The 16,285-nt window shown below is 48.8% G+C and overlaps 1 protein-coding gene across 9 annotated transcripts in view; it reads right to left on the reverse strand.

The window, feature by feature from the left end:
- LOC119184840 (parathyroid hormone/parathyroid hormone-related peptide receptor) overlaps nt 1-16,285 on the reverse strand; it is a 288,427-nt gene that overhangs the window by 158,195 nt on the left and 113,947 nt on the right. The window contains exon 1 of one of the 9 annotated variants that reach the window (XM_075891696.1): nt 4,811-4,902. The exons of 7 other annotated variants lie outside the window; for them this stretch is intronic. In XM_075891696.1, the coding sequence (XP_075747811.1) occupies nt 4,811-4,813 (3 nt within the window). In that variant the 5' untranslated portion in view covers nt 4,814-4,902. Of the gene's footprint in view, nt 1-4,505; nt 4,776-4,810; nt 4,903-16,285 lie in introns of those variants that run through there. One more of the 9 variants, XM_075891699.1, reaches the window with a different exon arrangement.

Here is a 16,285-nt window from a genome sequence, read left to right on the forward strand (position 1 = left end):
GATGATGGTGATGATGATGATGATGATGATCCTTGACACTCTGGCGCACACCCACAAAGGGGGATCGGCCAAGAACCGGGCGGCAGGATCTTAACTGAAAGGCTAATGATTTTTCAAAGAAAACGTAATTTTGGGCTGAAAAAAAAGTATAGAAGGAAAAGCCGAAAATCGAAAAAGGAGTATATCTCAGCAGGGAGCGATGCAGGCTATCAGATGCGATTTGAGACAGAGGTAATGGTGGGTCTAAAATTATATATATATATATATATATATATATATATATATATAGGCAGATTAACATGGCAATCGCTTTGTTTCAATTATGTATTCAAATACCGTAGAGCAGACGTCCCTGTGGCTATAAGATTCACCAGGCAGCTGCGTGCGTTCAGCGAGCTTCTTCTTCGCTGCCTCAGCGCGAACTGTGGAGGCACCAAAAATTTGACGAAGTTGCTGTTCGAAAGTGTCCCAGTCAGGAAGATCCGGGTGGTGGTTCCAGAACCAACTTTTGGCAACATCGGACAAGTAAAATGGGACGCTGCGCAACTTGTGTGGATTGTCCCACCTGTTCAAATCGCTGACGAGGTCGCAGTTCTTGATTCAGTCTTCTACATCATCACCTCGGAGACCGGAAAAGACAAGTGGATCACGCAGGCGAATGTTTTTGGGCGAAGCGGGTGTCGGTGGCTGCAGTAGGACGGCGACGTTGGATGGGCCAGGGTTTTCTTGGGCCGCCATGGCAGGGGGTTGTATGCGACGATCCGAGCGGAGCTCCAGCGAGATCGAGCGAGAGGACTTGGGCAAACGAAAAGCACCGTCCACCACTTGTGAGGAACCGGTTTATTCAGCCAGGCTCGAGCTAAATCACACTGGTGATGATATTTACAGATGATGGAGATGTACAAGTGATGATGATATCTAAAGAGAATGAAGAGTCATTCGCTTGTCGCGCTCACAATATTGAATGATGAGCGTTGGTTCCGATTAGCAACCAAGCTCCCTTATCCCAGGTTGAGGCAGTGGCCCGTTCGTTTTAGGTATACATGCGGCCGCAGTTACACACACACACACACACACACACACACACACACACACACACACACACACACACACACACACACACACACACACACACACACACACACACACACACACACACACACACACACACACACACACACACACACACACACGCACGCACACACACACGCACACACACACGCACACACACACACACACACACAAATGTTATCATGGCGAAACTCAAGCCGTCGGTGTTAGAGAACATGCAGTCGACGTTTCCTGAGAGCGTAATTTTGATTGTATACTTTGTTGTGTATATGTGTCTTGATCATCCCACGCAAAGGTGCCAAAGGCGTAGGCGTGGAAAAAAACTAACCGGAACTGCGTCATCTTCGAAATCTTGGGCGAAAATCTATAGGTACGTTTAATAGTGGACTCCGTGAGCAGCTTCGGCTACGCATGTTGTCAATTTTTTTTCTTTTTCTTGAAGTGCTTCAGATTCAATTCGAGATGCCCGAGTTCAGCTACCACCGATTAGCTCCAGTTTGTGCGTTGAATCCGTAACACTTTTGTAATGGGCCTGGGAGCTACAAAGTTGCTTTGGACCCGAATTCACACCCATTATTCGGACAGGCCTGTTATTTACAAACTGCTAAATGTTATGCTGTACATTTCTTAGCGCTATGTCGTGCTCTACCGACTCGTTATGTATTACGCGAGAGTGATTTGTTCGGTAAAATTCTACTGTTGTTATCTTGTCGAATATTTTGTTGTTACTGTGTGGTGATATAAACAGTATATCTAAAACCAACACAGCATGTATGGGTTCTGAGAATGCCAAAATTTCTGAAGTCTATACAGCTGTTAAACGCTTTGAGAAACCAGGCACGCTTTCAATATAAAATACAAAAATTTAATTTAGGCGCTCTGCAGAACAGCGCTTGGCAGAACAGCTGCAGAGCCAAAGAAAGTGTATTTTTTCTCTCTCCCTCTTCAGTGAAAGCGCCTGTTAGCAAAGTGGTCGTTTTATAAAACGATACATATTCGCCAAAACAGATTCAAACCCGAAAATTCACCTGCCACAACAGGCATTGTGGACGTCGTTTGTGAAGGTATCACTCGATGATGTAAGTGGAACGAACATCGTGTTCGTTTTTGGTCTAAATGATTCGTTGAAGGAAGCATAACCTCAGTTAGAAGAGAAGACGCTGTCATTATTCCAAACTGATCTAGAGGAACATATATACTTCTGCACTGATAGCTCCCGAATCGGCTCGATAGGCACGAACAATGCGAAAAGCGTCTTGTCATCATTTCTTTCGCCAACTTCAGTGATAAGCTACGTACCCTGATTCTCGGTTATTTGCCCTCGATGTGCTGCATCCTCAATCTTGCCGGAGCAACGCTAAGCTGTTTCTCTTTCCAGAGGAAGCTTGCATACTAGCACCCGCCAGTGAGACCACAACGCAGTGGTCACAAGGTCACTTATGCATACGCCTCAGGCGACCCGAACACGCAAGCCATCTCTTTCTTATTGTACTTCTTCGTTTTCTTCCCCATCGATAGTATCGATCATCTCGCGGAGCCGCAGGGCCTCCGGGGACGAGCGACAATTTGTGATTACGTCACCGGCGACCCGAGACGCCTCAACGACACCGCATACGCGTTCACATTTCGTACAGCTAACTTATCTTGCACGACGATGTGCAAAGGCTGACGGGACGGCGGTCTTCCTTTCAACAGTGTTGCTGGTTGGGCAAGTATGTACATACTTAAAGTCAAAGAAAGCCACGTGCACTAAAACGTAGAAAAAGGAAGACAGAGACAGAAGCAGACATAGTGAACGAAGGAGTGGTTACTAACAACTGAACACTGAGGTGGCTATACTAACAACTCAACAAGTTGTTTCAGAAATGCTTTAAGCAAACATTTGGCCACTCAAGTGATCACCACCAGTGCGCATTCAGCATAGTTCAAGCGCCCAATTTGGGCCAGCAAGCTCTTCCTACACCTGCGAAAACAGGGTCGGCAATGAGCATTGCTTAGAGTTATAGCTTCGCAACGCCTCTCAACCGAGCTTAAATGACCCCACAAACGGGACAACAGCTTACAGATCCTATAGGCTCATACTAAGAGCACACACGGTGGCTTGCAAAACACATCCGTACGTCAAGAAATGCGAAACTTGCCAGCGTTTCATGAGTGTGGAGGAGTGGATGAAAGTAATTTGTAAAGACATCTAGTAGCTGGAACTCGTCGCAACAAAATTTAGCTGTATCGATAATAACGAACTCTAAATAGAAATAAAATACATCAGCATGCTGATGAGAACCTTGCTTTGCCGGAAACAGCTGATTCTGTTCGAACCAGAATGAACTCCCCTAAAGCAAGTACTGTTTGAGTTCGGTACGTTAGGGAGCACATCAATTAGTGCGTGCAAGCGAAAATAGTGTTAGCGGGAGTTTTGAGCGCATAAAACGACATTCACTGTAACGAATGAACAGGATGGGTGCTACTTTATACAACGCGAAAATATAAAGTAGGCTTGAAATAAGCCCGTGAAATAATGTCACGTGGTGTAGTTTTGTACTAAGTGGGTATCTGTAGTATCCAAGAAAATACTAACGCTTTACACCTACAAAGTTAGAAAATGTCAAGTCGGACGTTTTGCGAACCTATCAGCATTTTTATCCTTGTAATTTTTCGCCTGTATTTTTTTTGGTTCGAAAGCTGGTTAATTGGTCTTGCTTAAATTATCAATTATAAAAAACGCATAAACAGTCTGACGAATTTCGTTCTACGTAGAAAGCAACATTCATTTGGTGGCGTCGTCATAAAGTGTATCGGCCTATATATTAAATCTGTAGGAATTAGCTGATACATCCTGTATAGTATGTAACATGAGTGACTATGGGAGGAAAATGTACTTTACCCTGCTGTAGAGAATGATAGTGCTGTCATAGGGCAGCTCTTAGACAAGGTGTTTCGAGTTTACGTGATTAAAAAGGTCTGTGAAATGTTAGCTCTCGGTTTAAAATTGTTAGCATGATACGTCAGATCTATACCATCCGAAAAAAAAAGCGAACAGATACAATGCACTTAGGTAATCAATGTAATGCGAAGCAGGCAGCAAGGAGCAAGTTATGCTGTATGTACATGACACGTGCGATATGTGGTGATTTGCATGTTAGGAACTGTCACTTACGTTATTCATACAGTGACGTCACGCAATACTAGTTTCAGCGTATATCAACTTAAACGGCCGCGAGTGCATCATGAGCAAGATATGTAATACATGCCGTGCACGACATGCATGTCCAAATTTTCATGTCTCAAACTTTCGAACTCCCGCAACAGATAGAATTTTCAAACTCTCGCAACCCATAGACTGGCTATAAGAAACAAATAGTTTTCGCGCTTCAATAAGTGCATTGGTGGATACAGTATCCGATACGGCGCATTTGATAGGACAATGTGCTCACCAGAAGGTCTTCGTCATTCTTGCACTCGCGCGTCTACAGAAGAGCGAAGCCGACCCGCGCCTTCGCTAGTGGGGCGACTATTCGGTCAAGCTTTAGGTCCCTCCGTTATACGTACACCGCAGCCTATAGTAGGTGAAGGTCAACTGTGGACAAGCCATCAATATGGCCGTCCTTAGAGTAGCGCTTGAAGAGCGCCCATGTTGCCCTGCCACAGTCAGCAACTAGCCTCTATGTGTCGATCCGGCAGGGGTGTGCCCGGTGGCTCTAACATCGTCGTACACAGCACTTATACAACGTGTACACACCATTCGGGGGCCCGGAAATGACGCTCGGCCAGAAGCTCCGCTAGCGTGCACATGAGAGCACGGTTATGCGCACACTTGGATGCTCGTGTCCTTCTGTTGAATATCACTTCCTCGACATTTGGGGCCAACGCGCTTTTGTGGATCAAAACGCGCGTCAAGTGCACAGCTGTGCCTAAGGTCACGGCGGCAAGTATGTTTCTCTGTTCACCAGCGAGCTTTGACAGCTTTTCTTCGTTTTCGCAGCAACGGGAACAGAGACAAGTGCTCCGCGTATCTGCAGATTGGTGCAGTTTCCGTATGTCGTCTCTCAATGAGTGAACGAATGCCCAAATTTCCTTCAAGACTTCATTACGTTGCTTTGCGACAGCGACCTATGTGGAAACAAGGACAAAAAGAAAACAGCATAACCATGGAGTGAATAATAACGAGTGGGCGAAGCACTGCATAGGGATATCGGGTAAACGTGAATACCCGTACACCACCCACTCTACATCAGATAACGAGTGAAAATGTTCGTGATCTCGGGGATGCTGTTATCAAACCACCAACAATCGCACACTTCTCAACTGTTTCCGAAGCTGCGTTCGAAGAATTCGCGCTCGAAGTGGGTGTCATTCACGTCGGGTAGCGCAGGCTTCTTGCGTTTCACATCAGCTTCTCGTACTCTAAACTCCGGGCTCGCTTGCCTTCATTGTCGTTTTGCCGCCGCTTCGTGAACTCTCAACTGCGGTTTCGCTTGCTGACACCTTTGCACCGCTTCGGCTTTGCGAACTCTGTGTGCTTGCTGTCGAGCATACAGTTTCCTGAAAATACACTATAGGGAACTCTGGCGCTAGTGTCTATGGCAGCTACAACACACGGCACTTCTGCGAGCGCAGATATGATGGGTAGTTCACAGATTTGTTTAAGCTTTGTACTTCTGGCTCCATGTGTGTTTGTGCAGCCTAAAGCTGTTTTCTCACGAAACAAAAATTACAAATGTGTAGTGGTTGTGCTTCACCACCTTATCCTTTCAGGCTTACAATTTCAAATCAGGCCACGCAGTTCAAAAGGGTTCGTTCTTTGAAACAAAACCGAAACACAGTAGTGAACGAAGCCACAAGTGCGATTCGCAGCCGGCAAGTACGAAGACTAGGCAAATCCGTGCATTCCCCTTCATTCCCACGGTCGCTGAACAATCGTAGCGCCAGAGTCCCGTCTAGTATGCTGTATGCTGTCGAGCCTCCTGTTTGTTCATTTATGGCGAGTAACACGTACGTATCCATAGTCCGAGTGCGAGAGGAGGAGAGAAGACGCCGCAAGCGCTTCTAGCGGTCGCCGTTGAAACTTGTAGAGTTACGGTGCATGCTAACTTCAGGTAGCAGATTTGCGCATAGGTACGCCATCTTGCTCACTGAGACGTCCATGTCATGCAGAAAAGCCACCCCTTTCGTCAGCAGCACACGGCTGAGTTCACCGGCAACATCTCGGCGTCCGTACAAGAAACGAAACACGAGCCCAGAGCGCGTTCGCTCTCTTTGTTACCATGTGGCGTTGATTCGACGAACACTAAATAAAAATGGCAGCATATCCACGGAGTGAATGATGGAGAGTGGGGCGAACAATTCGTCCGTCCATTCGTTCTTGCTTCTGCCCGTCCATGCGTCCGTCAGTGCGACCGTCCATGCGTCCATCAGCCCGTCTGTGCGTGCGTCTGTTCGTGCGTCCATCCCTGCGTTCGTCCATGCAGCCGTCCCTGCGTCCGTTCATGCGTTCATCCATGCATCTGTCTATGTGTCCGTTCGTCCATCTATTCAACACTCCAAGTACCACCATCTCGCATCTTTTCATCATATATTCCCCATATAGAAGCACCGCCATCCAGCGGACATTCCAAGGACTAAACGAGAGGTGGCACACGCACACTTTCTTACGGCTTGCGCTTCGGGTCCACTTCCCACCTTTAACCACCTCGAGTTCATGGTATATACTAGTTCACTGTATTCATAGCACTGTGGCCCAATGCTCGTTAAACCTTTCGAAAATCAAGGAGGTTACGCCCAGCGAGTATGACGTAGCAAACTTTTTCAGTCAGATAGTACTCAATGTACATGCCAATGTCTGCTAATGGGAAATGAGAGGCGGAGACTTCGGCTTTTACTTTCTTACGGCTTGCGCTTCGTATCTACTTCCCATTTTTAACGACCTCGAGTTCATTCATGGTATATACAAGTTCATTGTATTCATGGCACTGCGGCTCAACGCTCGCTAAACCTTTCTAAAGCTAAGGAGGTTACACCCAGTGAGTATAACGTAGCAACCCTTTCTTGTCAGATAGTGCTCAATGTACATGCCAATGGCTGCTAATAGTGATTGCAGCCTGTGCGTTAACTAAAAGCCGAATGCTCCTGTCTCTCATTCCCCATTAGCAGCCATTGACATGTATATTGAGCACTATTTTTTATTGTTCATAACGCACAGAAGAAGTCTCTCACCGGCACCACCTTGGAGGTCAAAATGTTATACTTGTTACAGACTACGGGGGACGAACGGGTGCCATTATAAAGAGCTTCGCCCCTAAAAAGAACAAAAGTAAGCTCGTGAGCCGGGAACGCGTAGCAACACATTGCGTGAGAGAGGAGAGCGAGCCGAGACACGAGTGGCGTCAGACGCATGCGAACGAGCTCCTGCACCGAACCGCGTTTTATTCTACATGTAGTGACCGCGCGTTTAGTTGTAACTTCGATATAAGACAGTTTATTTTAGGGGCGAAGCTCCTCATAGCGGCACCTGTTCATCCCTCGTAGCCGTTGTAGTAGTGTGTAACAACTTGTATAACATTTTGACCTCCAAAGTGGTGCCGGTGTGAGATTTCTTCGCTGCGTTGTTGAACAATAAAAGGTAGTGCTCAATGTACACGAATATGGCTGTTAAGAGGGAATGAGAGACCGGAGAAATAGGCTTTTAGTTAACGCGCACACTGTGAATTTTTTATTGTTCAACAACGCACAGAAGACAAGAAAGGGTTGCTACGTTATACTCGCTGGGCGTAACCTCCTTGGTTTTCAAAAGGTTTAGCGAGCATTCGGCCGCAGTGCCATGAATACAGTGAACTAGTATATACCATGAACTCGAGGTGGTTAAAGGTGGGAAGTGGACCCGAAGCGCAAGCCGTAAGAAAGTGTGCGTGTGCCACCTCTCGTTTAGTCCTTGGAATGTCCGCTGGATGGCAGTGCTTCTATATGGGGAATATATGATGAAAAGATGCGAGATGGTGGTACTTGGAGTGTTGAATAGGTGGACGAATGGACGCACGGACAGATGCATGGACGGACGCACGGATGGCTGCATGGACGGATGGACGCATGGACGGACGCAGGAGCGGATGCATGGACGAAAGCAGGGACTGACGCACAGATGAACGTGCGGACGCACGAACAGACGCACGCACGGGCGGGTGGATGGACGCATGGGCGGCCACACAGACGTACGCATGGATGGATGGAAGCAAGAATGACTGGACGGACGAATGCTTCGCCCCACTCTCCATCATTGACTCCGTGGATATGCTGCCAATTTTTTTCAAACTCGAACCTTGCAGAACTTTGTCCAGACTGCCAGAATCGCAGTGATTTTAACCACATGCTCTGGAGGTGCCCCTCTTTACAAAGAAAAAATGAAGAATTTTCTGAGAACTCCTTTCATTTAATGCTCACGAGTCCGGTTCTCATACAACAACTCAGGGCTGTCCAGAAGGCCCACGATGCGGCGGTGAGGCTGGGCCTCCCCGTCCCAACGTGGGAGCGGCCCGCGATTCTACCCCTATAAAACGGGGGTGGAATCCTTCAGGACCCCAATAAAAGTTTTTCATCCATCCATCCATCCATCCATCGAACCTTGCCTCAACCTATCATTTCGGACATCGCTGACACCTTCCGAATGCCGGAGCCGACGCAGCTCAGCGGCTCCCTGCGTTTTATCGCTCGTTTATAAGTTGTCGCTGGCGCAATGACTTTCACTTCGAAGAAGAAAAAAAAGGAAAACCCCAATAAAAAATAATTCTCCTAAATATTACTACCGAACTATAGCTTGTTCGACGTAAGTCACCATAGGGAGTTATTCTTGTTTGAAATAGCAAACAAGAAAAACTTGACATAATTAGTCGAGAATCATGTACACGATTTGCGACAACTTAAGTTCCACAAATCGCTCGTTTCGCGGTTTTCGCCGCTTTAAACTATTAAGCAGGTGGCTTGATAAAGCAATTGCTAGAGCTGTTCTTCCGTGTTTTACAAATAGCACAAGCAAACGAGAATTTTGAGCATATCTATACGTAGTTGTGGCATCCTGTGATCGTGGCAACTAGTCCGCACTAAGTCACGGCGCTGCACAGACACCTCTAACACTGACGTCCACTCAGAACGGACAACACAAGACACAATCACAACACCAACGAAGTAGTACTCAACGGGATCTCCTCGCCGGACTACTAGGGCAGCGGTGGGGGTGGCGCCAGGGGCGGGGCGGTCGCCAGAACCCGCGTGGCCGTAAAGTTGGTTTACCCTAAAATGGATGCTTTTGCGCACATGAACACGCTGGGCGAATAGGGGCGCGAGCGGCGAGTTCTATCAGTGGCGCAACTCTGCTATCTAAAGGTAGCATATAGAGTAACTCTAGAAACTTGATCTTCTGCCCTAAAATAAGAAATATATGCCGCATCTCTACAGAAGAATCCTTGAGGACGTGCACGCCAAGTGACGCTGGGTGACGAAAAAGCATCGTCGTGGCTACGAGCGACGCTAAATTGAACTCCCACGTTTACAAGCACAGAAACACCTAATAAAGGAAAACAGGAGATCAACCACTATTGTAGCTCAACTTGTAGAGGTTCGGGCATGCACGTTATCCTATACCAGCGGAAAGTTGTATTCTCGTACAATGTAATTTCTCTACACATATATCATTTTTACTACATTACAGCTGAAAACTGAATGATGCCCCTGTGCCTCTTAGGCTTTATTAGTTTCATAAGTTTGCAAACAACCTTGAAAACATGTTATTTTGTATAGCGCGGCGGCGTAGCCTCGCAAAACAGCAACAACTTGATAGTTTCCTCGACCCTAAGGGACCCCCTCACTGAAAGTATTGTTGGCGACTTTTAAAGACGATAGCTAAATACAATAGTCTTTGTCAACTCTTACCGGCATCGGGTACTTGAAACGGCCGACCCCATCCGCAGCGCCCACCAATGATGCTCAAGGTTGAGCATTCATGCTTGTGCTATTATCAATTAAAAAAATTCCGCCATATCCACGAAGTGAATGATGATGAGTGGGCGAAGCTCTGGAGGTAAACCTGGTAAACCATGAATCCTCTGTACATTTTGCCCACTCGATTTTATTACATCGCTCCCCCTAGCGTACGTCGCCGCACTAAATCGAACGATTGCCTTCAACCAATGACACGCGCCATATGTGACATCATTCCTATTTTATAAGATCTTGCGTCTTTCATCAACTACAAGTACCGCTTCCTAGTTTATAACATCTTGCATCTTTTCATCATCAGCTACAAGTACCACCATCTAGTAAACACTACAAGAACTAAACGAGAGGTGGCTACATACAGGAGACGGTACCGCCATCTAGTGAACACTGCAAGAACTAAACTAGAGGTGGCTACATACAGGGGACGGTACCGCCATCTAGTGAACACTGCAAGAACTAAACTAGAGGTGGCTACATACAGGCTACAGGGGACGCACAGCCCACGCCCTAAGGAGCTTCGCCCCTAAAAGCAATTATTGCGCATGTATGGGGCACCATAACAACACGCATATATTCTGCATATGCATCTCTTACTAGAAGACGCATACATAAATAATTTTAAGGACCGTAGCACTTATCACGCTGCGTTTACCATGCAACGCTTGCACGCAACGGAGAGTGTATCCAACGCTTTGCTAAGACGAGATGGTGGTGGCACCTACCCGTCGCCTCGCGTTCTACACCTTATCACCTCTGAGACAGGCGCGTACGGCCACGCGCTTTGTTTTCCAACAAGAACTGCCAGATCGCGCTCATGTTTCACGTGTGACGCGACTTGATGCACTCGTTTGCCTCCGCTGCACGCTCGAGGCACTCTAACGCAGTGCCTCCGGAATACCATTCACCGATTTTCTTGCGCAGAACATCAAATAAATGTTTTGTTCACTCTCTCCACGCGCAAGACTATCGTCTTTCGACGACATTTGCAGATTACATGTAGATACGGGGCCAATTTTTTTACAGTAATTTGTTGTTTTGCGTCTGGTAATGCTGAAACTGAATTGTAAATGTTCTAACGCATCGTATAATTAATGGCTAGCTTCAATAATTCAGAACGACTTTGCGTCAGTTCTGGCGATGATTCCCAGATAACCAATTCTTGGCCGTCATAGCAATGTAGATAAACATAATCCGCTGGTTGGCTTAATACACGGAAAATTGCTCGATAACGCCACACGTGCCAGCTTCAACACACGCACTCCATGCAAGCCGTCGCCCGCATTCCAGAGAGGAGGAATGCGTTGGTTGCCAGATCAGACCTCCTCGCCCGATGCAAAGGTCTCTACGTGCGCTAAAGCTTCGGTGACGCTGAACCATATGTTTTCAAATAGGGGGACCCACGGGCGGTGAGGAATGAATTGATGCGAGTTATTTGAGCGCCCCCCCCCCCCCCTAGAAAAAAAAGCTCTCCTAGCGTAATCAGTCAAAACCACCCTGACAACAGAGCGAGAGGGGGGGGGGCGAACAATTGTCATCGCCGGTTGCCACTAGCGGTATTGTGCGCTCCTCTCACATATTCTCTGACGTCGACAATACTCGCCTGACCTTTGCAACACCACGCGGAGTCCGCAGTATACGCAAAAAAATGTCGATTGAACCTGAACACTCAGGTGAGCACACCTTTACTTTAAAACCAAATTAAATAACCTATATAGACAACACACGTCACTGAGAATTGGTCAGTAGTCACTCTGCATACAGGACTCTCAAATAGCAAAAGCATCTCGAGTTTCTATATTTGGTGTTAGGGGTCCTTTAAGAAGTTCAGCTCAGTTTCTCCTTGTTCGACTTGGTCATGTACTACATCATTTGCCCTTTAGTAAATGCTGCGGTGCCTACACAGCAAAGCATGGAGCCATTGGTTACAGTCCCTTCAACTTCTTTCTGTTCGACCAACCGGCAGCTTCCTTCAAACTATTCTGTTTTTCAGTATTCAAGTGCACTCTTTTATTTCTCAGACTCTGTTCAGCGCAGAGGAAACACGGCGTGTAAATCAGCTTCATACGCTCATATCCCAGAAATGTTCCAAGATCACTTGCGATTTGCAGAGCAACCATGTGTCGTACAACAAAGACGACACAGTTTGGCTCTGGACACCACTTCGCAAACGTGGCCTGTGTCATAAATTTCTAGCGAGTTACACTAGCTATTTTGTCACCGCGGATCGCCTAAGCAACCTGACGTATTCTATAGCTCGTCTCCTATCTCACGGCGACCGTTTTAGGAGGACGCAACTTGTTCCCGTCGCCCGCCTAAAGCACTGTCATCTTTGTGACTCCAAGTCAACGCATAGCCGTTACTCGCCCAGCGGGTTTCATCTGTGAAGGAAGGATTTCTAAATTTGAAGTTTATTTAAACACAGTCTTACAAGGTTTATTATTTTTTGTTACAATCATGCATGAAGCATATAAATGAGGAGTAAGAAATGCAGAAAAAAGCTGCGATATAAACGCACCAAGCGTCGCAAGGCTGTTACGCCAAAAATACAAGGACAAACAAAAAGGAGGAAAACGAAAAGCAGTGGTCTTCAGCGTGTATCGTTCGGTGTCAGCGCCGCAGACATTCAACTCTACTCCATCATCCCATATTTGAATAAACATACCTAATCATAACAATCATATCGCAAGAAAATATGCGCAAAAACTTGACAAAACGTAATAATGGTTTTTTGTTGGTTGTGATACATGGTGAAACTTGTGGCGCACGACAAAAAGCATGGACTTGACACCAATAAAGACATCGTACTTTTTTGTACGTGTCTTTTTTGCGCACCACACGCTTCGCTATATAGTAAACCAGCCCCGCAACGGGGGGGCGCTGCGAGCGCTCGATGGTGACGGACGCACTCCACATCGCCTCCGTAGATTTTCTGCTATTTCTGCGGACATCCACCTTGGTACCCCTGAAACTTGGATTTATCGTCACCGCCAAGTTCTCCGCTTCGCCTAGACAACACCTTCGTCCAGGTGGGTCCAGTTTTGACAACTTGAGGGACGTCCTTCACTCCCGGCTACAACGCCGCCTCGCTAAGGGCTCTCAGCCCGGCGATGGCCGCCGCTAACGTGGTTACGGGCTATGATCCTACCTCAAGCCAAATGCTGTCCATGGAGATTTCATCCTCCGAAAACACTATGCCATCAGAAGATGAATACCTCGACGACATGGTGAGACTGTGGCAATGCAAGCAAGCGAAATCGAAGTCTGCGTCTCAACAACAACGAGACGCCACGCCGGGCCACCATTCCCCAGCCTTGCAAGGAACGCCGGCGCGCCATCCCTCCGGTGTTGTGCCTACCTCCGCTCCGTCCTCGCAGCCAGCGAAGCAACGCAAGTGGCGTCCGCGTCAAACTCCTCGCCTCTCTCGCGACGACTACATCGTAGTAGTGAAACCTCGCGTGCCCTGCGAGCTACGCACATTTGTCCCGGCCGATCGCGCGGGCGATGCCATCCGCAGCTACCTCGGCGACCGGACTACTACGCAAATTCAAGTGTGGCCAATCTGGGAACAGAACATCTTGGTCTGTAGCACCACCATTTTGCCTATGGCACAGCGACTCCTCGGGGACTTCCAGCTGCAAGTGGGGGATCAGCAGCTGCCCGTTCGAGGCCACGTCAAGGCACCAGGGGATACATGCAAGGGCGTCATCAATGTAAACCCTGCTGAAAGCCCGGAGAAGATAAAGTCTGAACTGTATTGGCCTCAAGGTACCATCCTTGCGGTCCGCAAACTCGGAGATTCCGCGGCGGCGGTGGTGACTTTCGAGGGCACGAAGTTACCCCGCTTCCTCTTCTACCACTGCGTGGCGACGTATATCCGCGCCTACAAGAAAATGGTCCCTGTATGCACCAAGTGCAGTACCATCGGTCATCGACCACCTCAGTGTCCTCACGCCGCTCCAACCCAGTGTGCCAAATGTGGAACCCCCGCACCTGCAGGTCTCAATGCCCACGACTGCCACCCCAAGTGCCTCCTCTGCCACGGCGCCCATGAGACTGGGACCAGTGGCTGCACGGCAAAATACCGAAAATATCGGAAACGCAAGCAGCCCTCAACATCTCCTCGAGGGACCACCTCATGTTCGTCACAGCCAGGCAGCAGCACAAACCTCCATCATTCGGCTCCACCACTCCACGCCGACTCTCAAGCATTCCCACCGCTCGAAGCACCAGCGGCGGTACCTCAGGTGAGCAGTTGGGCAGGGAAAGCTGCTTCTAAACCTCTCTCACCCCTTTCTGTCGATCCTCCTTCTCCCGAACTTGCGGCCCTTCGCCAGCAAGTTGCGGCACTTCAAAAGCAAAATTCTCTTTTAACTAAACAACTCGAACTCTTAAATAAGCGACTTCAACCCCAACAACAGTGTACTGCAAGGCCATCCGGTATTGCCTCCTCTGTCCAGGTGGCTACGCCAGCTACGTCCAAGATTAGTCCTCGCGCTAAGTCCACTCCCATTAAACCGCCGGTGCAAGCAGCCAAGTGTACTCCAGCACTCGGAACCGGTGCCACATCTACTCCAGAAGCTCTTGAGCCTCCTGGGGCACCTCAGGTTCTCTTGCCCGCTAACCAAACTCTCCCTAGCGAAGAGCACACCCCGCGCGTAGAGGAACGCCTCACGCGTGTCGAAGCTTCGATTAATCACCTCCTCACCAGCTTCTCGGTCCAACGCATAGTAGTAGAGGTTACCCAGGCTATTCAAGCCTGGGCAATCACCCAGTTTCAACCCAAGGCATCGCGTTCCCGCTCCTGCTCGGTGAGCAGTGAGGGTACAGCTCCACGGCGTCGTCGTAAGGTGGCTACCACCACCCCGCCGTCGGACAATCCGGCCTCCGTGCCCCTCCCTGCCTCTGAGGATTCCGAGCGGGACATGGAGGACCAAATGTAAAACCTAGGACAGTCACGATGGCTACCAATCATACGTCCCGTTCAAACATTGCGTCTAAATTCGAGATCATACAGTGGAACCCTGGAGGCTTCGGGAACAGGCGAAAGCGTTCACACCTTTCCCTTTTCCTCAGCTCACTTGGCTCTCAGCCGGCCGTCTTGGCGCTCCAAGAATCTGGCCCTGCTCCATCCCTTTCTGGATACTGCTCCTATGTAGGCGGCACCACCACATGCCTCCTCGTGCATAAAGCTTGCACGGCGATACAGATCGACCTCGATCTGGATCTTCCTTACGACTACTGCATGATATCAGTGCTGTCTCAGCGGAGGGGCCAACCATCAATACATATCTTAAACGTGTACTGTCCCCCTCGCCTTGCGAGGGCTTCGTTTGCGCATCTCTTCCATCGGGCACTGCGTATAGCGGCCCGACAACCACTGGTGATTGTCGGGGACTTTAATGCCCTCAGCCCTCACTGGGGTTACCACTACGAGAAGGCCCGGGGCAGAGAGCTCAAGGAGCTCATTTCCTCGCTGAGCCTGACGCTTCTTACCGATCCGGCACAACCCACACGTTCCGGCAACTCGGTCACGCGAGACACATGCCCCGACCTCTCCCTCACCCGTCACATCCGCGATGCTACATGGGAAAATTTAGGCGAAAACTTAGGCAGCGATCACTTTTTACTCCGCATTTTGTTCACACCGCGGCAGAAAATGCGCCAACACTGGGGCCAAGCCCGTCTCACCGATTGGACTCAGTTCAGAATGCAACCATTCCCCGCCAGCCTCTCCTCGACCGAATATGCAGCGTGGGCATCATACGCTCTTCATATGAAACAAGCGAACACTCGCACCCTTGCAACCTCTAATTTGACTCCTGCAATCGATCCTAACCTCCTACATCTTTGGCACGCTCGCCGCGGGCTCACAAGGCGCTTGAAACGCAACAAACTTAATCGGAAACTTCGCGCTCGCATTGAGGCGCTCACTGCAGAGGCGGCCGCATACTCCGCACAACTTTCCGATGCTAACTGGGCAGACACCTGTTCGAAGGCTGCAAACCAGATGAGCTCCAAGAGTGCGTGGCGACTCTTTAGAAGCCTTCTCGATCCCTCCACCACCAGGGGAGAAACGCAACGCCAGCTCCACCGTGTTCTGCATGCCTTTCAGGGCAGTACGGATGAACTCGCGCGAGAACTTTGTGACCGCTACATCTGCCGCAAAATTGATCCCGCAGGCCCAGCATATACGTATCCCGGCGCCCCTAACACCGACCTCGACGCCCCA

Source organism: Rhipicephalus microplus, chromosome 1 (assembly GCF_043290135.1).
Source record: "Rhipicephalus microplus isolate Deutch F79 chromosome 1, USDA_Rmic, whole genome shotgun sequence".
NCBI lineage: Eukaryota > Metazoa > Arthropoda > Arachnida > Ixodida > Ixodidae > Rhipicephalus > Rhipicephalus microplus.